Source organism: Calonectris borealis, chromosome 4 (assembly GCF_964195595.1).
Source record: "Calonectris borealis chromosome 4, bCalBor7.hap1.2, whole genome shotgun sequence".
NCBI classification, from domain to species: domain Eukaryota; kingdom Metazoa; phylum Chordata; class Aves; order Procellariiformes; family Procellariidae; genus Calonectris; species Calonectris borealis.
Genome location: NC_134315.1, coordinates 26,929,237 through 26,954,250, shown reverse-complemented (window position 1 = coordinate 26,954,250; position 25,014 = coordinate 26,929,237). Strand labels below are relative to the sequence as shown.

General features: G+C 42.6%; 1 protein-coding gene across 4 annotated transcripts; it reads right to left on the bottom strand.

Moving 5' to 3' along the window:
• Nucleotides 1-4,968: 4,968 nt before the first annotated feature.
• RHOH (ras homolog family member H) lies at nucleotides 4,969-23,351 on the bottom strand. Of its 4 annotated transcripts, XM_075148954.1 has the most exons (4): nucleotides 23,259-23,351; nucleotides 23,054-23,110; nucleotides 21,857-21,961; nucleotides 4,969-8,569 (listed from the first exon to the last, which is right to left on the bottom strand). In XM_075148954.1, the coding sequence occupies exon 4, from the start codon at nucleotides 8,340-8,342 to the stop codon at nucleotides 7,767-7,769; it is 576 nt and encodes a 191-aa protein (XP_075005055.1). In that variant the 5' UTR covers nucleotides 8,343-8,569; nucleotides 21,857-21,961; nucleotides 23,054-23,110; nucleotides 23,259-23,351; the 3' UTR covers nucleotides 4,969-7,766. The 4 variants fall into 4 exon arrangements, with proteins under 4 accessions (XP_075005055.1, XP_075005054.1, XP_075005056.1 ...); XM_075148953.1 differs by lacking the exon at nucleotides 23,259-23,351 and having other exon boundaries at nucleotides 23,054-23,145; XM_075148955.1 differs by lacking the exon at nucleotides 23,259-23,351 and having other exon boundaries at nucleotides 4,969-8,557; nucleotides 23,054-23,145.
• Between the last annotated feature and the right edge of the window lie 1,663 nt (nucleotides 23,352-25,014).

Here is a 25,014-nt window from a genome sequence, read left to right as displayed (position 1 = left end):
CCTCCAGTCTCTGCTGTGCAGTTTCACAGAGAGTTAACTCCACCAGCGCTGGCTGACACCTATGTCAAAGATCGAGTCCACCAGAACTAGCTATTCTCAGGGGGGAAAAGCAACTTCCCAACTAATCTTCTTTTTGCTAGGCAAGGCTCATAGGATTTCTTTCATCTGTAAATTAAAACTTAAATTGTGACATCTCAGCAGTGGAGGTCATAAACACGTGTCAACTATGAAAGCAGGAGGGGAATTTCTTGGGTACAGATGCCTCATTTTCTTTAAATGCCTCTGGATAGTCAGGGAAAAATAGCAAAGCTATGGCCCTGCACATTAGAGAGCCAAAAACTTGAGGATGCTCCAGAGCAAGGGCAATGCATCAGTTTTCTTGGCAGCCAGGTGGAAAGTTGTGGAAGACGTGAAGTCTGAAGCTCCTCTCCTTGAGTTAATCTCCTTGAGTCTTGTACTGCATTGGAAGCCTGACACTCCCTATGGGTACCCCTGACTGTTCCCACTGCAGAAAAAAAATCTTTCCCATCACAGAGGAACAATTTGGGGAACAGTGTTAATTTCTCCCCAGTATTTTATCATGGAAGGGTGAAATTCTAAGGGTGAAAAGACCATAGTCGCTCACCTCACGGCTACTCTCCCCCGTCGTGCTAAACCTAAACTCTTGCTCAGGTTGTGTTCAATCCCTCCTGTTCACCCGTACAGAAAACGGGAACATTTTCAATGTAATGAAATTTCAGTGAGACCGGTCGATTGGGCACTAAGTCCTTACTGTAAGAATGTCCCTATTGCACACGTCGAGATCAGTCCAGCCCAGAGTCCAGTCACTTACAGGGAATGCAAGAGCATGCTCCAGAAAGAGCAGGTAGGGGTAAGTATGGAGGGGCCTTCCCTCTGCTTTACCCTCCTGGCACTCAGCATAACTCCCTCAGGGAGAATTTGATTTCTAAACATGTCACTGATGAATCAGATGTTAGCTCAGCCCATACCCATGTTTTCTACAGTTAAAAAGGGCATTATGTTGATAGTCATGGTTATGGTCTGTTAAAATAGCAAAAAGTAATTAATGCATCGTTGTACATTGTCCCTTCTCTTTCTGTCCCTTATGCTTACCTACTCCCTATGCCTGCAGTGAGTTGAAACGCTGGAAAGCCCTCATCCCATAAACTTGTGTTACAAATCCATTCAGAGCAAACTCTGCGGGTCAAACCCATCAGCAGAAACATTTCTCAGAAGGGGAGCTAGGACCTGGCAAACTCAGAAGTACCCACCAGCACCAAGATCAGGCAGGCTTACGCAGGCCCGGTCCGGAGCCTGGTTAAATTCAAAAGCTCCCCATTGACCTGACCTGGCTTTGGCCAAGCTCTGCATGGTGGGAGAGGGATTAAACAGCCACGTTCCTTGTCTAAGCCAACGCCCTAATCGTGAGCCAAGGCTGCAGCTCTGGTTTAGTTGGTCAATAACTCTATGACAGATCAGATACCAGCACAAATGCCACATCTACATAATAATTTAAAATATATGTATGTATTTTAATGTCCAAGATCCATCAGAAGTCCTAAACCAGTCTCTTATGAAACCTTGTGACCTTTAACCCTTACTCGGGTGGGTGCTGTGCTGAACACTGCGTCGTTCACAGCAGGATGGCGCTGACACCGGCTTTTAAGCAGCAGATCTGGTGTCACGGTAGCAGATAAATGCAAGCGTTTAGTCAAGATAATAGCCAGAAAGTTGCTTAGAATTTTATATCTAGAAAGAACAGAGTTTTCTGAGAAAGGGGAAATTCAGCAGTTGCTTATGTGTTACCAGAGATGTGGCATATAAGACACATAAGTCTCCCTCCAGTTGCTTCTACATAATTAATTCATCTACCAACTTGAGGAGTATCAGTCCTGGGTCTCTCCCCTTGCACGCTGGGGCTGGCTCCCTGCCTTCAGCTACCATGGCCCTGCCTGTGGCTAGCGGACGCACTCAACCACCTCCAGGGCAGGCGGCACTTGCAAGGCATCTTGATTTTCAAAGCAAAGCCTGCTCTTTTGAAAATCTCACCTTTTTGTGGCACCTGAACAGCAACGGAGCCTTTTGGGAAGGCAGCCCAGGGGGTGGGGAGAGGCGTCTGGGTCTCGGTGCGAAAGCCACCCCGGGTCAGCTCGCGTCCTCCGAGACGCGGCCGGGAGCTGCCGGGGTGCCCGTGGGAGCCGGCGCCCGCAGAAGGCTTCTTGGAAACGCTGCAGACATGGGCGAGCGAGCACCTCACGCCGTGCGGAGGCACCGGTCGTCGTTTCCTTCCTCTTTTCCAGAGACAGAAGCAGCCACCGCCACACACAGGCCTGTGCCCTTCTACTCCGCCCCTGCATGAATCATACCGACGGCTGCCCAAGGTGAGAGGAGTAATGACAGAAATCCCCCCACCCTGTGTAGGGCACTTGTGAAAGATTTGAGACAGGCATGTCGCTTCAAAACCAGAAAGGCAGCAATAGCTATTATTTTGTTTGCTAATAACTAATTCAGGGCTCTTGCAGGTGATCCCTGCAAGGCTGGAGGCCGGCTCCCCGCACTCAGGAAGGGATGTGCCACAGGTTTTGGCTCGGTGCTTTGAGCCCCCCTCGAAATGCAGTGGCTGGAGCCCAGCTGAGACGCACCCTCCAGTCCGTGCAGCCAGTGCCTGCAGAAACCCGGCCTGGATAATGACTTAGAGAAACTGATTTTAGAAATGGCACACAAAATAAATCTGCTACGGCAAGAGCGCCTGCAAGTGACAGCAGGGCCAGCTCTGTTTGCAGAGTAGGGCAGTTGCCTGTGATGCCTGCTAAGGGGGATCCCTGAGGAGCATCGCTTCTGTCCGGCTTCAAACCCATCTCCCTCGGGCTGCGTGGGCAGGGCGATGCTCGCCCTCTGCCTCCCGAGCAACACGGACCACGCTGGCACACAGCACCTGCGCGGTCGCGCTGCGATGGAGCGAGAGGTCCAGGGCAGGGGAAAGACCACCATAGCAATAGTTAAGCAGTTACAGCAATATAAACATCTAGGTATGCACAAAGGTTGTTTTCTCCCTGAATTTTGTTTTCAACATCTGGCCGCTCAGAGCACGACGTGAGGGGCGAGCAGGTCAGCTAGGACAGGTACACAGTCATAGCTGCTCAGGATTTTTTGCTCTTACAGCTGTGAAGGAAATCTCTGAGACATAAAGTATGTTTCCTCACATCCAGAGACAAAAGTTCATTACTGTCGTTTCTAACAAGGGAGTTTGGCTAACCCGATTGTGCTTATATCTGGCTTTTTTCAGAGGCTGAACTGACTTTTCATTAAGTCAAGGCAGTTAACTTGCTCACAAAGGCAAGAACGGACAAGCCGTTATCACGTTCTGAAATGAAGCTTTTTATTCTTTGTATATTAACCTGAGCCCTGTGTAGCAGAGGCATTAGGAGAAAGTGCTAAGAGACATGAATTGCCCCATTTATTTGAAATTATTTTAATGGCTATATTCACTCGAATGCAATAGGAAAGGCTGAGATGTCAGAGTGCTGACATTTCTTTTTTCTTTGTGTCTGATCCCTGTGGTGATTTATTTCATTGTGGTGCCATGTATAAAAAGACTGCTTTAAATGCGTTTTCTTTACCAATACTAGCTTTAGCTAGTATCTGTTCAGCACCTTAGCAATTGCAGAGTACCCACAAATATTACACAAATATTTGCAAACTGTTAATTGCAAATATCAGGCAAAACAGTATCAATTATATCTAACAAGCTTGAATAACTTCCCATATGAAAAATCAGGGGGGAAGATTTGAAACATATTTTTATTATTTATTCTTAGAAAATATTTATATTGTATGCTACAGACCACGTAAGTATAAAAAGGCTGAGAAATCTGTATTTAAAATAATGTAACATGTACTTACCACATTTTGCAAATTACTAAAGGAAAATGCTTCTTTTTGTCTGCTAAAAGAGTAGTTTCTAATTTAAATCACAATTGCATATCTATTCAACTTTTTATCCAACTTGCAGAATTCAGTAAAACAATTAGTGACCCAAAATGACTTTTTCTGTCAAAATGAGAAGTCAGACGCTGATGAAAATAGCAGTGCTATTGCTGTTCTCATTTTAAGTTACAAGTATTTTCTCTTTTTTTTTTTTTTAAACTTTTAACTTATTTTAACTGCAAGCGAAAATAAAATTAGCAACGGAGTGACAAATTGAAAGGGATCGGTCTGTGAAAATAGAAAGGGAACATTTGGGCAAGGTCTCTTCCCTTACCTGAACAACTCGACCCGGCTGAGGCGAGGCTGCACATTGTTTTGGGCTCCCCCAACCTGCTGTTTTTCAGAGCAAAAGAAGTTGAAACTTAACATGTGTGCCTGGCTGCCGTTTGAATGTTTTTTGAATATTAAAGCCCAGATTTTTACCCAGGGACCCTGTTGCCCAAGTAACGCTAGCAAAACCACCCTGGTAGGGTTTCACGGGAGGCCTCCGCAGTTCCTCGCCGCGTGCGGCACGGCTGCAGTTGTGCAAGCCCTGCCCTGATAAGCCGTTTGAATCTTCTGCTGGGTTCTGCCATGTCCAGAGTTCACTCTCTGCATTCGAGTTGCCACGCTTGTTGAGCACATCAGTTCTGTAGCTCAGGGAAAGCTGCATAATTACAGACACTAAAATAATGCGCTTCACAGTTTGTTCCCAGTGAAAAGTGCCTTTTAGCTTTGAGAGCCTGAAAATAACCAGGCTGTGAAAATTGGAACTTTTTTTCACATAGCACCAAAACCCAAATCCTCCTGTTACTTTATCCTCTCTCCAATCTGATTTTAAAAATCAGCCAGCTTTCAGTGGCCTCACACCTTGTACTGGCTCTAGGATGCACAATCAAGAGCTTATCAAGCCACTCCTAAATTCCCTGTGCATCCCATATCGTCAGCTCAGGCGTCTCACTGAATTGCAGGCAAACCTTCAATACACCATAACAAACCTTGTGAAGCAAATACGGGTAAGATGGGATTTTCAGTCATGATGTGATTCTGGAGCGCATCTTCACCCGGCTTTGTCTGATACAACAACTCTCTGGAGCCTTCTGGTCCCTGAATCCAGCATCCCGCGGCAGATACCACAACACAGCATCCTGGCCTAGCAGTTACTGTTCTTCAACATATAAAAACAGCAGCATGAAGCATTGTAAACAAAGCTTAACCCACAGACAAAAAAGACCATTTAATAGAACATGCTGGCAAAAATATGTCTTAAAAAAGGTTGATGAAACCAGGTATTAAATCCGTTAGTGGAGTGGGGACCGTAACAATGACATCCACAATTGTAACAGATTTGAAGATTCACAACGTGACAATTTGCATGTGATCTTTAATGTACATACAGTAACAATGGCTACTTTTAAATTAGGGTTACAAAAAACCAAAACTTTCAGTGAAGAGGCATTGCAAGAGTTGAGATGTAGAAACATATTTCTTCCAAAAGCCAAAAGGTTTTTAACTGAGGACTGCAAATACCTAGCCACTTGTGTAACTCTGCGTAAGTATCATGCCGTTCAGGTTCTTTTACAAACATGTCAGTTTTAGTGTTTCAGGGGTCAAAGGATTTGCAATCAACACCTAAAAAGAAAGAGAAGTGGGAAAGAGAACATTACACGAAAATGGGTGGTGATGGGAGCCTTCATCTTGTGTGCTCAGGTACAGAAGCTTGTAAAGGTTTAAAGCTGATATGAAAACCTCACATGAGACCAGTACGTTTTTATGGCCAGAAGCTTCCCTTACAAGAAGCTTGATGAGTGGTAAATATTCACCAGCCTGGGAGCTGGCGGGATGATCACAACATCAAGTGTCCTGTGCACCACTGCTATTCAAGGAGCCCACAATGCAAATACTTGCTCACCTACATCACAAGTGAGATCACCTCTGGGATTCATAGGAGGGGAGTGATTTAATTTGGAATTTCTCTTTATAGAGAAGCTCAGATGTAGAACAGAGCATGGAGAAGAGCACGCAACCGATCTTTCAAGAACAAATGATAGGTAGATAAGATCTCAGCTATAGCTTATTTGCTTAGTAGGGTGACTCCTAAACTCCCACCTTGGATTTGAATTAGACAAGCTACTGCATCCATTCCTGTTGAAACACATGAGTCGGGGCTCGGTCAAAACAGGCACAGGTCATTCTCTCAGGATCCATGTGGAAAGAGAATCATCCTAGTGTGCTATGTGCCATCTTTTATGGCACCATGCTATAAGCCCCTCAAAGGTCAGTTCTGAGCTAGCTGAAGGACAGGGAAAGGGACAATAAAAATCTGGCTGCACTAAGAAATCCCCCAGGGGATTTCCTCTATGGGCAGCAGAAACCTTGGGATGAGACAGATCTGCAAGACCCGAGATGGTGTGGGGCGGAAGGGACAGGTAACCTGAGGAGGGGGGGAACACCACAACTCACGTGGAACGTGCAGCAGTGTGGGTTGACCCCACTCCATCTTCCAGCAGAGTTCTCTTACACACCTGGAGTTTCCACCTCCTCAGCCTGGCTTTTTGTGCAGGAGGGTAACTTGGCCCAAGTAGGTACGTCAGGATTTGACTCTTAGACTTGCCAGGCTCCCCAGGATGCGAAGCCTGTTTCAGTCTTATTTTGATAAAACCCAGGCAGTTATATTGAGTATGCAAACTCAAAAAAAAAAAGTTATTTAGCGATTCCAAATACACACATTCAACATTGCCATGTACTTCATTTTTTACTACGGTAGATGACTGGTTTCACTAAAACCACCATTTAGAAAAATACTAAAAATACTTTGAGAATTTTAGTGCTCATGAAAAAATACCTTTCATCCCTGGAGACTGAAATCTTTTGCCTCCAGAATTACAGCAGGGACAACAGAGGTGATGATAGCACAGACTCGTCTCAGACTCGTCTCTGCCACCTCAACCTGTGTCTAAACCAGCCCTGACTCCAAGCCAGCCCCTCTGGGGTTGTAATTAGGTGAGGTCTAGGAAGAATCAGGTTAGTTTCCTCCTGGTTCATCCCATCATCTTTGACCGTGTTGCTGAGGAACAAGACTAAGATAACAAATCTCACAAAGCCACAGGATGGCTGTCAAATGTCACTAAGACTTGATCACCCCTATGCTGGATGTACTGGATTTGTTTACTGTTACGCAGTGACTCGGGCATCTCTAAGAAGTGCTAGGCTTGCCTGCAGGCCATTTATTATATGGACAGGACAATTTGCTTCTGTGGTTAGCTAAAGGAAGAACCTCCAAAATATGAAAACAAACTGTCAGGATTTTACAACAACGTATACAAGAGTCTTTTAAATAGAATACACAGATTTTATACACTAAGTGCTTAAGGTAAAAAAACTTCCACATGGACAGACATGTCAAGAGGTGGGGGTTGATCCAGGCAGAAGTTTGTCATTAAATAAATGCAGATAAACCAACAACTGAGGAACATCATCAACAACAACAACAACAAAATCAGCACAGCTGTCATCTGCAGATCTCCAGGATAGGCCCGCTCCAGTCCAGGCTAGCAAAGTCCAAAGACGGGCTTGTGAATAAAGGCATGTACTCACACCTCTCGTTTTTCAAGATAGTGCCTGTGTGTGTTGGGGGGGGAGCAGATCAGATAATAGAGTGCACGTCTGTCTCACTCGGGGCACCTGCACTGTGGTCCTGCCGGGAGTCCTCCTTTGATTCACCTCCCATTCTCTCTGCCGCAGTATGTTTGTGTGAAGACAAAAAGAACAAATGCAGGCAAACCCACTGCTGATGGTCCTCAAAAGATCTTGCACTCGTTAATGGAGAAGAGCTTCCGCCTGTTCTGCCTTTTGGCTTGATTGACTGCTGTCCGCACGGCGTACTCAAACACCTGCTGCACCCCCCGGTTGCTGAGGGCAGAGCACTCCAAATAGCCTTTGGCTCGTACGTCCTGGGCGAGCCGCTTCCCCTCTATCGGGCTGATGCAGGAGGAACGGTAGGACCCTGTGTCGCGCTGGTCAGTCTGAGTGGCCACTACCAAAACGGGGATGCGGGGCAAATGGCTGCGGATCTCGCTGATCCATTTGTTCCTCAGGTTCAGAAAGGAATTGTGGTTTGCCACCGAGTAGCACATTAATACTACATCTGCCTGTTGGTATGAGAGGGGGCGAATGCTTTTGAAGGCATCGCTGCCAGATGTGTCCCAAAGACCTAGGCTAATCTGTACACCGTCCATGAAGACATCCACTCCGGTATTTTCATATACGGTGGGTCTGTAGTCATCTGGAAAAGTCTCGGAGGTGAAACGAACCAAGAGAGAGGTTTTCCCCACCGCGGAGTCTCCCACCAGGACACACTTGATTGAATCCAGCATTTTATTAATGTCCAGGGCCAAGAGCACCGTCTCGGCGCAGCAGGAGTGGGATGAAGAGATGCAGTGGTCTTGGGGACTCTCTAGATAACTTCCATTTGGTGAGAAACCATTCAAATCTCTTTACTTCTTAAGGCTTGATTGTGTCACTTGAGTCTAAAATCCCCTTTTCTCCCACACGGCTCTGTGGTGCTGTCAGTCTTAATTCTTCAGTGAGTCTAATGTTGTTTCTGGAAGAGTAAAAATAAAATGTAACATTTATAACTCACAGAGAACAGACCATTTTTCATCAAGATAAAGCCACCTGGACATGTCTTTGGACAGCCATGGGGAGTACCCCACATCAAGGATGCTGAACCCTGCTGTTCCCTCCCAGCCAGCTGTGTGTGTAGCAGCCATTCACATAAATAACCTTCCTGCTGCTCCACGGGGGCCAACAGTCCTATCGCCTCTGCCATTCTCCACTGACACCAACTCTTTTTTCCCTCCAATTGTCTAAAAAATTAATAAAATCAATTTAACTTTGGTATAACTGCTACTAACTTGCTTTTAGTGAGACACTTCCTGCCTCTGACTTTCACCAAGACTGCCAAAATCCTGAATCCGTCTTAACTGATCAGTTCAGATTCCCTTGAAAAAGTACCCATGTTCTCTAGAGGTAGTCAAGAGGAAAAAAGCCCTTCACTAACTGATCTGACTATTTAAGCAATCCTATAATAAACAGTAACACAGAACCACTTGTGACAATGAGGAAGCAAAGACTTCAGGTATGAATCTTGAGTAACATGAACCTTAACGGTTTTCAAAAGCAATGTAATATTCTCAGCAAAAATACAAAAAAGTTCAAATTTTTCTTACAAATCACTTTCAGCAAGCAAGAAGCACAAGCCAAAGGAAGCCACACCACCAGTGCTTGCCCCAGTCAAACAATTTCATTTGAAGGGGATACAGCTGCCCTGACATTTACTCTGTTGTAAAACTGAACTGAGAGTACCTCTTCAGAGTATGTAATTGCTTTTGAGCTCCTGCCAGCATTCAGTCAAATTTTCCTATTTTGAAGGCGTTTGCCTCTTCCCCACTAGCTGTGTGCAAGATTCACTGCTCACACAGGGCGACACACAAGATGCTATGAAAATCACTACCTGCAAAACTGAAGGCAAATTAGTTCTGCTCAACAAAAGTAATTTAAAAAAGTATCACTGCATAATTTCAAAATGTCCTGTGTATGTTACACAAATAATATATTTCTCTCTCCTTCATATATGAAGAGAGAAGTCACAGCTTAAGGTTACTTGCACAGAAATGAATGATGGCCACAAAAAGCATATACTCTACATTACTGTAACGCTCTCCAGTTTTATTACCCGAGCCCCCCCTACCACCACCATGCCCCCACCTCCCAATTTCCAGTAGACTCAAAGCTTTGGCTTACTCCACAAACGGGAAAAGCAAAGGAAAAGAAGAGAAAAGCGCTAGATGAGCTTAGAGAGAACATTTTACAGGCACTGACAGCCGCTACCGGCAACTCCCCTGCTTTCATTTTGTAGTGAGGCAGTGCCCTACCTCCTCTCGTGCCGCCGGCACACCTGCATCTCTCCCACCCGATGCCCCGGCCAAAAGAAGATGTGTCAACGGCTTGGCTGGAGCACGTTTTATAGAGGCGGCACCAAGCCTGCGGGCAGTCCTCATGCGTACTGGAGTTACGGGCATCCAGAGGAGTCATTGCAACAGACGGCGCTTCCTGCTCTGCCAGCGCCACCGTGCTCTCGCCATCTCAGCTCGCTTCTAGGAAGTCGGGTAGAGGCTGAGGCCAAGGCCGCTTCACGGCATTCCTAGCTGCCGGGAAACAAGCTGCTCTGTGAATTTAAGTTTTGTTGGCAGCAGTTGGAAATTTGCTTTTAAAGGTTCTGTAGGTCTAACTCCACTGTCTCCTCTCCTCCGTTCCCCAAACAAGCTCTCAAGGGAATTAAACAAGACATTTACAAAACACATCTATGAAAAATTCAAAAACTATATGCAGGATACACAGCCCGATTACTAAAATGCATCATCATCTTTCCTTCAGGGTATTCTACTTCAAAATTGTGTCAGCAGTACAGTTTTAAAACACCACAATTCACCACAAGCCAGTAGCGTATCATTCAGACAAAACTGCGTGATCCCAGGAGAAAGTTAGCATGTACCAAGTCTCCTTTTCAGAACAAAAATTTCTTTGGCACAAGTAGTCCTTAATGCCTTCAGGCTCATTATATTGTGTATATTTGAATGTGGAGGAAAATAAGGATGTCTGAAGCATGACTTTTGTTATTTCATAAATGACAGAACAGAGAAAGACAGATAAAAGGATTGTTCTGCTACTCAGCTTGTTGATTCCCAGGTCTGATTACGTTGGCTATTTTGAAAGAATGTATATAAATGATTAACGACTGAAAAAGATATTAAAGACTAGTGAATATCGCTAGTCAACACACACAATAACAAAAGCTGAAATATTCCACCACCACAGTGCGGAATTGTTTTCAGAGCAAATTATATTGTTCTACAATCCATTGATGAATAAAAATGAACAGTATATAACAAGGTCTATATTCTGGTCCTGTGGACAGATTGCCGTCAGTGGTCCTGATCTTGCTTTTGTTCACAACCATTTGAAGTTCATGTGCCTCCATATATATGTGCATACTGAAGATCTATTTTTACTTATGCATATAGCCTTGACGCAGTCTCAGGCTAAGAGCAGTATTAGTGTATTAAAATAATTAGTGAATTCATCTCAATTAATGAAAAACTCTTTAGATTAAACATCAACAGAAAACAATGTCTTTTGAAGGACAGGCCAGCACTGGGCACTTCTACACATCAGTATACAACCAGTTATGTAAACATTTGCAAAAGCTTTGGTTCCTTTCTCTCGTATCATATACTACGGTCTTGGTCCGACAGTACAGCATGCTACACTCATTAAAAGACTGCACAACATCTTCTGATCACAGGTGGTTGAGTCTAACCTGTTGACGGATTTTTTTTTTCCCTCAACAATTTGGTTTTCCAAATTTTACTAACTTTATCAAGCCCATTTTGGATCTGGAATTCCAGATATAAACCTGTATCTTCTTTTACACTACTTTGGTTTATGCTTTCATCACTCATAATAATAGAACATTTTATTTGAATAGTAAGGTGAGAGCTTTTATAATATTATAAAGTATAAGAATATATGTCTAATTCTGATGCAGTCATTCTGAATAGTGACCTTTAATAAACTTTGTGATTAACCTCAAAGTAAATTCTTGCACAGTTTTAGATAGAGCACTGTTTTTTCAACTGTATCGTATTGTCTATGTAACTAATGCAACATTTATTTTCTTTGCTTTCCTATTTTTGTTCCCTCTGTCTTTGGAATACAGAGCTTTGGCACTGGTGTGTGGTTATAGAGCCCTCGGACTTCACTGATGACGTGAGCACAAGAAGCCGTACAACAGCCGCTCTCTGGGCACTGCCCGTCCTGCACCTCAGCAATCTCATGCAAGTAAATGCCTCACACTTGATCACGGGTGAATACGATACGGAGAAGGTGAGTGGTGTTATCAACCCGTAACGCGATGGGATGGGAAGAGGAGACAAGAGCATCAAGCTCTTTGCAGGTGGAAGATTCAATCCCATGAAAAACTAATGTAGTATTTGTTGAAATAATTCTACCAAGAAAGAAAAGCAGGACTGCTTGTGTCAGAAGGGGTAAATTTATCAACTGAACCAAATGGGATTTTCATTCTGCCAGGAATGCCTCTGGCATCTACTATAAGATCGTTGTGAGCACGGCTCACTATGGCTAAACATCTGCAGGGGATGGACAGTGTCTCATGATAGGGGAAAATAAAAAGCGTCAGGAACTCCTAATTTCAAAACCTATCTTGGATATTGATAGTGCACCCTCGGGTAGGCTGGGATTTGGAAGGAATTAGCTCATACATAAACAAACCACACAGGCAAGACAACAGGCTTTTTAGATCAGGCAGTCACAAAATGCTTCAGAGAGTTAAAGCAATTAACATGCTATCTATTATTGCCATTATCCGGTCCCTACCACAATTACATCTCAGTGCAGTTCCTGTTGACATCAGGATGAGAGCAGGCCAATTATCCAGTCTGAGCACTGTGTACACTAGCTCTTGAAAAGAACTGATGTTGCGAGGAAATAAAAATATTTATACTAATAAAAAAAAGTTGAAAACCACTGGAGAGACTTACACTTGCAATGCTTGAATGCACACATTGTCTTTGCCTGCCCGCATGACTCCTGTAAGTCCCACCTCATGCAGAGATGGGGTGTGCAAAACAGGGTCTACCGTTCTTCTCTATCATGTTGATAATTATCACTGCTCCTTCTAACTGCACCGCAGATACATAAAAACTCTCCTCGCATCTCTTTTAGAGGCTCTCAAGGCAAAGAAGGAGACACAGAGACTACCCTTACTGACCAGAACAGCACGCAGCTTTACACCTTCACCTCCATGGGTTCAGTGGGCGCTGCAGGGCACGGATGGGGCCAGAGAACAACTGCAAGCAGAAGGAGAGGGAGGAGGAGGAGGGCTGGCAGGAAATCAAGACAGGGCAGAGATGCTGTTGTCTGGTTAGGGGCAGCACCCAGAGGATGCAGCAGGGAGGCGGTTGGCCACCGTGACTGAGGCACGGCGGCCGTTGTGGATCCAGTCTGGAGGCTCAGCTAGATCACCAGCTTGCCAAAGTCATGCTATCTTGTTTTCAACTCTGTGGGTGAGTTGTATCTGCTCCATTCAGATACAAACCTCCTTCAGATACAGGCCTTTGCTGCACAGCTACTGAAAACTAATACATCAGCTGTAGTCCGACTGGCCCCCTGCAAAGTTTCCTGTCATGCATTCCTTAAGCTGATGCTCTGACATTCGTGTTAGCTGCCTCCTGGTTTGTAACTCATTTTAAGACCATTTTGATCTATAGCACTAAGTGACCCTGATCTTGCCAGTCTAAACAGCCTCCCTCTGCCTCAGAGAGTGTCACTGTTTCAGTCCGTGGTGGCATTCAGTGGTGGTACCACTGCCATGAAGGAGAACTGGCTCACAGCCCGTACCTTTGCAGGCTGCTGCATCTTTTCCCCAAACTACTCCACCAAAAAATCTGCATTCAACTCGTTCACTTTCCAAGCAGGCTACCACAGGGGCCATTTTTATTCTCTGGCCCAAGAGCAAGATGGCAGGTTATTTCATGGGCAGAATGCTTCAGCTGTCTGATATATTTATGATACTGATGGATTAATTGCCAGGCTATCTCTCAATGTGTTTTTATATTTTAAAGAATTGAGAGAATGTCTAGAAGCTTGGATATTTTATCCTTAAGTACAATCATACCTGCAATCCTAAAGTTAGAAGAGCAAGCAACATGCAATGAACCCATATTTTCAAAGCCAGGATGTCATCTCAAAAACAATCTACTTCCAGCATTAAAAAAAATAGCAGACATAACAACTTAGAAATCTTTCTTTCACTCCCTTATTCACAAAACTGAAATCCTGTTCCTGTTTTCAAATTTCAGTGCTTTGTTTTGAAAAAATACAAAACTAATTTTTTTTTTTTTTAATTTCTAATTAATGAAATTTAAAGAAAATGGACAACTACTTTCTTAGGAGCCTTTGCAAAAAATCACTTCTGGATCAAGACAACACCCGAAAATTTAAACCTCAGTTTCTTTCTTTGGCAGTTTTAACAACTGAAACTGGACAAAAGGATTTATGATCAAATATTCAGTCATCTTGCCAAATTTATTATTAGCGAGGGAATTCAAGTCATCAGATTTAAAGGAAATTCCCTCATATTGAGACTGGGAAATCTTGTTATAAAATAATGACAAATACAGACCAATGTTGTTTAGAAGACGAAATTAGATGTTAAGTCCTAGTAAAAGGATGAAAGCTTTCTGTATAAGAAAATGTATATATTTACACACATGCTTACACACTGCACAAACCTATAAAGCTGTATAATAAGATATCTTAAATTAAAAATTACTAGTTCATTACTTTAGTAATAGTACCTATAATGAATATATATAAGCAATGGATAATGACATGTCTAAAGATCTATTCAATTTACTACAGTCACTGAGAAAAACTATTTAACTTTAATTTTAATTACTCAATTAGACAAAAGAAATATTTATTTTATCTTCAAGAACCCTTTAGCTGTGACTAATCACACCTTGATTCAGCTACTTACAAATTAAACATGAACACAAATGATTAGAACCACTCCAAAAATTAACAAAAAGTCTGTAAGACTCTCATGTATTGATCCGAGATCCTAAATTCAATAGAAGTCAATGAGATCTGGCAGTGCTAAGTACCTGCTTCGAAATTCAAGCCGTGAGTCTGAAGTCATGTTTCTCCACATGTGTATGGCATGACATTGTAAATTATGGACTATGTGGTATTCACGGCACTATAGGGCATTTTCAGAAGTGACCCATTTTCAGTATAAACGTTGCATCCTCTCCAAATTAAAATTTGGGTAAATCGAGTGTAGGAAAGTAACCCTTTCACAGAGGACCAGCTCATGTGCCGTTCTCAGTCTGATCCAATATCCTCCAAAGGCAGCAGAAATGGAGCGGCATGTCATGCCCGAAGCACGGCACGTGCCCTTGCGCTTACCAAGCGTTTCCCTTCTGCAAGATGTCACCTTCCTTTCCCACCCTTCCTTGTGATAATTTTTCTTCTCTGCTCTTAAACAGAGAAGAAATTCTTCTTGAGTCTCACAGATACAGCCGTACATGGAGCAGCTGGCGTGCAAATGTCACACGTGTGCATGTTCGAGCACAGAAGTTCGCCAGCCATCTGCCCGTCTGCGCTCCCTCATAGTCTCTGTTTTTGTACGCGCACACACACATATATATATGTGTGTATATATATATTCACCACTGACATAGAACTACTTTTGGGTCCAGATGGGGATACAGATACGCTTGCAGATGAACATGGATAAAGCGCTATGTGCTGACTATGGCGCTATCACACGTACCTGTGAAAAGTCACTCTGTCTATCAGAATGGACTCCCAGTTCAAAAGCAAATTTCCACCCAAGTCTAACTGCGTTGTAGCCATACTGAAGGACTGATATTATAAAATGCATTATATTTAAGTAATTGACTTCAATGAGACTACTGTGTGTGTTGAATTATTCACATGTGGAAATGTTTGCAGCTTTGGGCCCCAAACCACTTCAGATTTTTCATGCCACATCCTCTTTTAACACAGTTCACCTTTCTTGAAGTTTGAGACAAATCAAAAGGGCACTTACAACATATTTTTGTAGATTTTTTTTACAGGTTTAACTCTTAAAAATCTCCTCAAATTTTTTTGGCTCACAAAATGTGAAGTCCTCTTTTATTTACAACCTCCAACAATGATTGTGTTCTCTTTCAGAAGGCCTGGCTCTTTCCCTATTTCTGTTTGGGGATTTTTTGACCATCTGCAGATACAGGCTTAATCATCATGAAGTATCCATTTCCCTTTCATATACAAATAATATTTGTTAGTTTTAAATACGCATTTGTAATTTCTTGCAGAATTATGCATTATTTGCCAGACTGGATGCATAGAAGTGTATATGCATATATATGTATGTAAAAATGTCGAAAATAAATCAGTGTATATTTCAAAACATAACTATTGCAATAATGAATCTATACATCCATGTACAAAAAATGTCACACATATGTACATGTATGTGTTTGTATGTCTATATACATATATACACAGGTATATATACATACACTGATAGTTATTAATTTGCAGAAGACTTTGCCACCGATTTCTATACAAAAGAGACGCATATTCAGTGTAAGATATCTTACTGTCATTTGAAAACCTGCATACATATTTTGCATCAAAGAATGGATGCATTATTGAAATGACCATGGTCTTTAAATTACTTTATTTCTACATGTAGGTACGCATTTGTATGAGTAGAAATGACTGCTATGCTAAATTTGGATTTGCAGTAACATAGGTATATAACTGATAGATAGTAGGGTCTTACACATACACATAAATTACATAGTCACACACTGTAAACAATTACATTTCTACTGTGTATGCAGCCGTTAAATTTTTTTGGCACATCTTTACAATATGTGACAACGATTTGTTCTTAAGGAGATGCATGGATTTATATTAAATCCCGCAGATGTGTAACTTGGTAAAATGTTAAAACTAACAATCTGGCAACTCCACATACACACTTGCATTTACTGGCAAAAGGGCTTCCTCTCTTTCAGAGCCTGTGCCGAGCCCACTGTGGTGGAGTGGGCTGACTGCAGGGTGTTTCGGCTCTAACTTGGGGTAGGACCGCGCTCCTCTCCTTCGTTTGCACAGTACCTGATCTTCTTCACTGGGTCCCTTAAACACTAACAGGTAATCAATATTAACAGTATAGCTAATATATGAACGATGCAGGTGATGTAACATTCTCCCCAACGTTAAAAAGCCTTAAAAAAATTGTCCTACCATTTCTCCACTGCCCTCCACAGATCCTCGCAAGATCTCCAAGGTTACTTTCAGACGTCTATTCAGGTTTAAGTTTGCTCTGGTTTTATAAAAGGCCTACCACAAAATAAGGAGACTTTCAAGCCCAGATCTTCTCCCCCTAACCTCAGGGTGAGGAGAAGGAGGTTCTCCATGTTCATTAAGTTATGTATTTGCATAAGTTTGATTTCAGTGAGAGGTAAAGGTGGAGGAGGAAAATATTAGTTAGAACAGAATTATCCAATGTTTGATGGAAGATTATTTTTGCATATTTTGTGAAAAGAGTAAAACCTGTTGAATGTATAGGTGTTTTGAGCAGCGAAAAATGATGCTTCAGTTGATCAAACAATTCAGAATAATGACTTCTTGTTAAAACATATTGGGTTTTTTTATTTGGGAAAAACGCATATTTACTGCATGTCACTGTTCAGTTTTGCCGTGATGAATGTTAAACTCCTCGAGTTAATTGGCAAAGCTAGTAAAGTAAGCAACAATAATTTGGTAGGTTATGTATTTTATTACACTGAGAAACTGGCTGACAATTTTAGCTTTTCCACTTAGAATTGCCAGCAACAAAAAGCTTTTTCTTGGCTCTGTATATATTAGACTGTTTAAAATCATAGTCTAGATTTCAGCCAGAGGGAAACTGACATCTTTTAAAATTCATTCTTAAAATTTTTGTGTGCACGCATGTACATTAAAATGTTAAAAATTTGGAGGGCTTGCTTGGAAATAATTTCAATCACTTTGCAAGTGGAAGGTGCAATACAAAACATACAATTATCATAACTTTTCCTGCATTTGTTGATTTAAGGTCTTTATCCTTTTAATTTGTTTTATAAAGTAAAAAAGAAGTTGCCTTCCACAATCTATCCCACAACTCAGTATTCATGCACGGTACCCAGCACAAGGATAAAGTAAGAGTTAATACGTATTTACAGGACAGGTAGGAAAATATTTTTTTTCACTGTGTGGCCTCCCTAGAATTCCTTAATTGTAGTAAATTAAATTAAACACAATAAATGGGCATGCCTACTTGTCTACATGGAATTGCCTACGTCCTATGCTTAGTTATGATTAAAGCCCAATTTAAAATGAACATGCTTTCAAGATCTCTTTTTTTTTTCCTGGAATTAGCACAAGTTATACCTGGTAGTTCATTTTTTACATTGATTTGCATCTTACACCAACTGTATGCCAGAGCAGAATATTTATTTCAAGGCCTGTTTTCCTTCACTTTTCTCCAATTCCTGTATAACCTTAATCTCTTGTCACTTTTATATAAAACATGTAATACTGCAGAGAGCACTGGATCATATGGAATAGGTTAAGAGGAGAAAAGGCTCTACTCTTTACCACCAAAAGTAATATTAAATCCTTCTCACTCATTCTTCAGTTCAGTATTTTGAGAAGCCATTTCAGATACTTAAAGCTGACATCCATTTGGCTTACTGTTGGTTTAAAGATCATGCAAATCCCCGCGCTACAGTAAATCTTAATGCAGAGTTTCTGTTTTTCAGTGGGAAGCATAGAAAGTTTTCCTGAATTTCTTGATTATTACATATTTTGCATGAAAATGATCACACATATGAAAAGAGAGATATTTTAGGAGAGCTACGTTTGAACATTATGAGAACATTTCCCATGCTTTATTTTTGAATCCTGGCAGACTTGATTCAAACTCAGCGATATTTTACCCGATGGCTTTTCATCCAGAATTAAAACTCCACTGAAAGATACATGCATTTAAAAACCTGCATTTAAATTGATGGAAACAAAAGAAATTACATGAGGGATTTTTAAGACAGATGTTTTACAATGTATTTTTGTAATGAGAAAAACTCAAGCACACAGATAATAAGAGGAAGTTAATAGGTAATTCAGTATGTCATTAATTCAATAAATTTGAACTCTAAAGACGTCATCAGTTTTTAAGCACAGTCATTTAATGAAAAAAAGGTAAGTTGCAAACTGTGTGTCCACTGGCATGTCTATCAACAAAAGGAAAGAACAGTTTTCTTGCTAGAGTGAGAGGTTTCATATTCTTTCAATGACCGTGTGCACAGGAGACGACCAAAACAGATCCCTTGGTCTTGGTCTTGGTCTCCTCACACTTTTATATTAGGAGAGCCCGTCTTATCTGTAGTTTGATATAAACCAGGATAACCTTCAAAAGCCACTGTCACTCATGAGGAAAAGAGGTATCACCAGGTGGTACAACAACCTCAAACCGGGCAAGTGTCAGTAATTGAGACTGGTGCTCCATGCTTACACTTGTGTGTGACAAGTGGCATCGTGCACGGTACGTAACCACAGCCCTTCGTGCCGGCGTCTGCCAGGAGAGGTGTTCGTTCCCTTTCCGGCACCTGCTGGGTCTTTCCTATGCGATAGGTCACCACAGCCCCCCGTTGGGGAAACCCCCAAACCATAGCAGAATCCACATGTGGTTTCCAGCGGGTTCATACATTTTGTCAGGTAAAGTCAAGCATGCCAAGTTCAGCCCCACCCTCATCCCTTAGGAATTTACACTTCTCCTCGGCTTCTGTAACCAAAGACCAAATGCGATTCTTTGTGCAAAAGAAATATGACGCAGACACAGCGGCAAGTGATCGTGCAGGGTGGGAAAGATCAAAGAATCTGCAACAAACACAGGGCACAGCCACGAGCAGGGCTAGGCACAAGCAAATACTCCCGTACCCGCTCTGCGAGGAACACGTGCACACAGTAACTGTTCAGATTCAGACCGTGTTCCCAGCTATCCTCCAGCTGCCGTGCCAGCAGTGACGGCGATCCTCCGGCACAGCCTCCAGCAGAACGTGACTCCTGCGACTACTGCTCCCTGCTACTTTGGCAGCTGCTTGTTTTAGACCTCATACACCACGGTTTTGTACCCGTGATTTCCAGTGCTCACACTCACTGCTGCATTACAGAGGTTTTGCTGGCTCCAGATGTCTCCCCTTCTACTGTAGACCAATGCTTTTTGTGGATTAGGAAGGTTTTCCAGTTCTTCACTGATATAAGAATTGAAGCACAACTAAATTTTGCTAAGCGCATATGAAACTGTGTTTGGTTTTGTGGAGAAGAGCTAATGGTAGGCTACAGCCCGCAAATCTTGTTGTTACCTCACTTTGTTGTATTCGTGTGATCCTGTCCAGTATTTTAAAGCCGTAATGCCTTAATAGTGGGCTTGAGACAGCTGAAACCAACCTTCTTTCTTAATTACTACGCTGGGGTTATCCCAAGACATTTTTCAGCTGCAAGTTGTGCTCATAGCACGGAAACACTTGAAAACTGCTGATTTAATAAAACCATACACTGCTGGCCAAAAAGTGAGAACCTAGTTTGGAAATGATGTTAAGCTTTGTATGTGATGCCTGAAATGTCACATTAAGACTTTGAAAAAGACAAGTTTCACAGTTACTTTTATTTCTTTTCAAACCATAATCAAAAGCATTATAAAAAATTCTGCAATTTTTCATTGTATGGTCAATGCCAAATCGAATTAATCACTTGAACGGTGCATTCAGTAATGTTCAACTGTTTCTTAATGAAAACTATACAAACACAGCACCAATATTTTACCAAGAAAATGGCGAAGAGAAAATTGCTTAAAGAGAAGAGGTATTTTTCATTGAAAATCTTTTTCATTTAAAGCTCCTAACGCAGATGCTGCTATGCATCTAGAGCTGCACAGCAAAAGCAAGAGGAGAAACATCAGAATTTCATCTCTCTGCCTGGGTGTCCTCCCGGCTGGTTATCAGAAAGTGTCACCAAGAAAAGCTGCTCGGGAGCTTCCGCTGCTGCAGCCCCGCTGCTCTACAAGACGGGCCAGAGGCGCAGCCTGCAAGACCGCCACCACAATTTCTGCTTGTTTCCTGTGTGCTCTGGGTATACTGCAAAGCGTCCACTTACATCTTTAAGGATTTACATGGCTTGCCGCTCGCTGTACAAGAGATTGCCTCCCTGATATCACTGGCACCGGCAGCTGTTACCAGCTGATGCGACTTTAGCATCAGTCTCTCGGTTGCTGGGTTTATCCAGCACGGAGAGTGCTTTCATTTCATCCCCAAATTCACACTCCCAATGGAGCAGTTGAGCCAGAATCTGTTTAAACTTCTACATATAAACATTTTCTTGAGAAAGGTGGTCACCAGGCTGGAAAAGTATTTTTAGTAACTTTCTGGAAGTATAGCTCCAACTTCATGGTTTTACTGTGCTGCATGTAGCAATAGGGACTGTCTTCTGATATAGGCAATCATGTGAGGCCTGATGATCCTCTGCCATGAGGCCATCTCACACTGCTTTGGCACAGTAAAATTCCCTTAAGATGGGATTAAATGACAGTAATTTACAGCCCCTTTGCCCTGTTGACGGACTATGAATTTGTGTCTTGCTATGTATGAGAATCAAGTCAATTTTTAAAATTTTAATTCTTTGCTCTGGAACTTAGATAGCAAGCACAGATTACTTACAAAAACACAGATTCTCTATAAATACAAACCTACTATTTTTCCTGGTTTGTAGCACCTAATACAGTGAATATAAAGCTCAGTATTATGCCCCACCAAGGCCTACTCTCTCAATTCAGCAGGAAGCAAGAGCACGTGGGGCTTTTCTACCCTGCAGTTACTGCCCGAGTCTCAAACATGGTATTCACATCAAGTCTGTACATACTTTCTCTGGTAAATTGGACTTCCCTTGTGCGATACATCTTCAGAGCTGTCTTTGAAAAATGAGGTTAAATCCTGTTCTAAAGTCAAGTAAGTATACGTGTATGGTCTTTTCTACTGGAACATTTGTAAACATCCACTGATTCTAAATGGTGGGTTTTGGAAACGTGAAATACAAAGCAGGCCAATGCAATGCACGATCCCACCTTATTCTGACAGCAGACAGGCATGTACTAACACCAAAAAAATGCTACCAGATCTGCTTGCTAACAACTATCTAATCTCATTCATCCTACCTTTTTCCTCTGCAAGTATTTTCTTCAGGATAAATCCCGGGTTAAAGCTGGCCTCCTCCAGATGCCACAGCCCCACTCCTGCCCCATCCACAGGTGGAAACACGGCTGAAAGAAGAAGTTAGAAAATCTTAAAGCCACAATCGGATTTTTTGCGGGGACCTGTGTCAGAGGGATGGTTCCGGCCTCTGTGCGCTTCCTCCTCATTCACCTTTTAGATTAACTGCCTCTCATTGGCAATGTGACAAGACCGTCCAACCACCGCGAGAGCATCGTAAGGTGCAGGTTTTGTAAGAGAATCTAGAAATGGGTGTGCACAGATGTGCACACATGCACACACACACACACACACACACACTACTGCTCTCTAAGGGAATCCCACACCATGAGCGTGCCACGGTTGGCTCAGAAAGCAGAGGAGAAGAAGCCGTGGGGGTGAGATGAAAGCAAAGAGTTACAGCCGCGGCCATTTAGACGGCAAACAAAGCCCTTTCATCTCAGAAGGTGGCAGAGGCGCTTGTTAGACCCAGCTGGGCCAGGCAGCTGCTGGAACCAGAGCCAGTGACAGATATGTTGGCAAATTAAAAATACTTTGAATCTCACTTCAGTCCTAAGAACCTAAATTTCACCTTTCTCAAATTCTCACAATAAAATCTTCACCTAAATTTGCTTGGGAACATTTAAGATGAAGCAGAACAGTTTTGTCGTAACCATGATGTACTTCACAAATGGGGAAGAAAGCCATCCTTTGAGGTGTTGCAGGTTTACACATGCCTATCTCTCCTGGGTTCATAGTTCATACAACAGCAAAGGGGATCAGAATTAGACCCACCATTTTTAGAGTAATTCCCATTTTCTCTCTTTTTTCTTACATCAGTTAACAAGGAAAATACTGGCATGGCACAGCCCATCACACCCCTTCTTCTACTTTTATACAAGGCCTTTTTACGCTGAAGTGGAAACAAACTCTGGACAAATGAAAATCCAGAAGATACACGACCTGGGGCAGGATTAGACTGCTGTTTTAACAGGATATCACAATACTGAGTATTTAACAGATAGTATTAAAAGTAAAACTGATTATGTGAATCAATTTCACAAACTTATTAATAAAAGCAAAACTAAAGATACTGAATTTGATTCAGAATATCAATTCACATTAAGACATTTAGAAAAAAAAAGAAAACGCAAATAACTCACCAGATGCAGGAAGCTGAAAGCGGCTGTTGGAAATAAATGTTACGGAAGTCAACTGTTCTAGACGAGACGGGAAGAAAAAAAGAAGAGTGGCGTTTTGTGCTCTTGGCTTTTTCAGATGGACTTCTATTTTAGCAGATTAGAACTATTATATTATTGTGAGGAAAAAAAAAAGACTCAAGAGGTAACCAGAGACCACTGCACATACAGGCCAGATTAGTCCTGGCGACTGGGTCTAGCTCATCCGGAGGCAGCAGTGACAGCAGACTGAGATGTAGTGTGACGAGAAATAGCGGAGCGGTTTAGGGTAAGTCAGCTTCCTGGTGAGAGCTCCTCAGCTCTGCCTGTGTGGGTTTTGTTGTGGGTTGGTATATGAGTGTATATGTCTTTCTCTCTTTGGTGACTATGGGAGCAGATGTAAAAACCTTGAAGATGGGGGAGGGGGCCAAAACCTCCAGGCTGCAGAAAGCTTTCTCTTTGCAGCCTGCTGCTCCTACAGCCGCCTCCTCTCTGCTGCAGCGGCTAACGGCATAGCGCAGCCCAGCAGCTCTGATACGTGCTAGGAGAAAAGGAGCAGATCGACAACTGCCCGCCAGTGCTACGTGCGATTCACATTCCAGTAGCATGAACGAGACATGGAATATGTTTATGCAAGCTGGAATACGGCCCTGCCTTTAAAAAAAAGAGAATTTACATGTTTAGTTGACCTTGTGAAAAACCCAAGGCAGGCACTTTTGGGCTGATTCGACCTTGGGTTTGTCTTAATTCAGTGAGGATTCCCCAGTAGCATTGGTTAGGATTGAGCAGCACAAGGAGGCTGAGCAGGAGGAGGGACCACAGGCGTGGAGACTCCCACCTTTCCCAGCATAGACAACTTGAGCTGGCCAGACTCTCATCACTTCCAGCTTTCCTACCACAACACTGACAGCAAAGCTCTGATGATAGTCTCAGGATTTCAGGTGCCAGGTCTATGGTCTGTACTCCAGGAGCTGTGAGCACAAGAGGTTGTCCACTTTGTATGATCAGGCAATCAGACTGCGGGGAGGGCATCCCTGTCCCATACTCCTGAAGCAGCCCAAGAGCCCTGGCCCAGCAGGAGAGCTGCCTCAGAGCTGAACGTGAGGGGCCCCGATGGCCGGTGCCGTGGGCTGTCTGCTCAGTCAGAGCCATGAGCAGCCTCGAAACGGGCTCCGGAGGCAGAGAAATGGAACCCAAGCCCTTTTCAGAAAATATTTTGGGCTCAGTGAAGCCATTTCAGACCATCTCCGGCTATGAAGCAGTAGGAACAGGCTGCCTGATCCAGATCTAAAGCCATGCATTTTGTGTTCCTTGCAGGATGGGAACTCTCTGAAGACAGCTAACAGATTTGTCCACATTAACATTATGACAACACAATGCATTCCAAGATAAAGTCATACCACTTCCAAGAATGATTAAAAAACAACAAAATAAATCACCAGATAAAGCAAAAAGGAAACAAAAAGATAATTTATATATAGATGGAAGGTAGTTTGTGCCAAAAATATAAATAGCTGCTGAAAGAATATAACCTGTGTAAACACGCTGTAAACCTGCTGATATGAAGCTTGTAGAACGGTGCTGCACAGTTAGGCTGGGGAATCAATTTGTTTCTTTTCCCTAAGAAATGAAATCAATTCAGTTAATTATCAACAGGGATGAAGGTAAGGAAGGGAGGCTCACAGAAGGCATTTTTGGAATACTATCTTCCTAAAAGCTTCAATCTTCCTTTTAGTTTGGACAAGATTTTGGATAACGGGCTTCAGCGCATTATCAGTTTATGTGAGAACTTGTGTTACTTAATTTTCACATTAAACACCTATTCTTCTGTTTTTAACTAGGTTTGGGTTTCCCAATACCAGTGCATGCAATCAGGCAATAAGTTTCCATTGCGATTGTGATAAAGAAAAGCAGCCACGCAAACATTCTGAAATGTTTCCACCAGA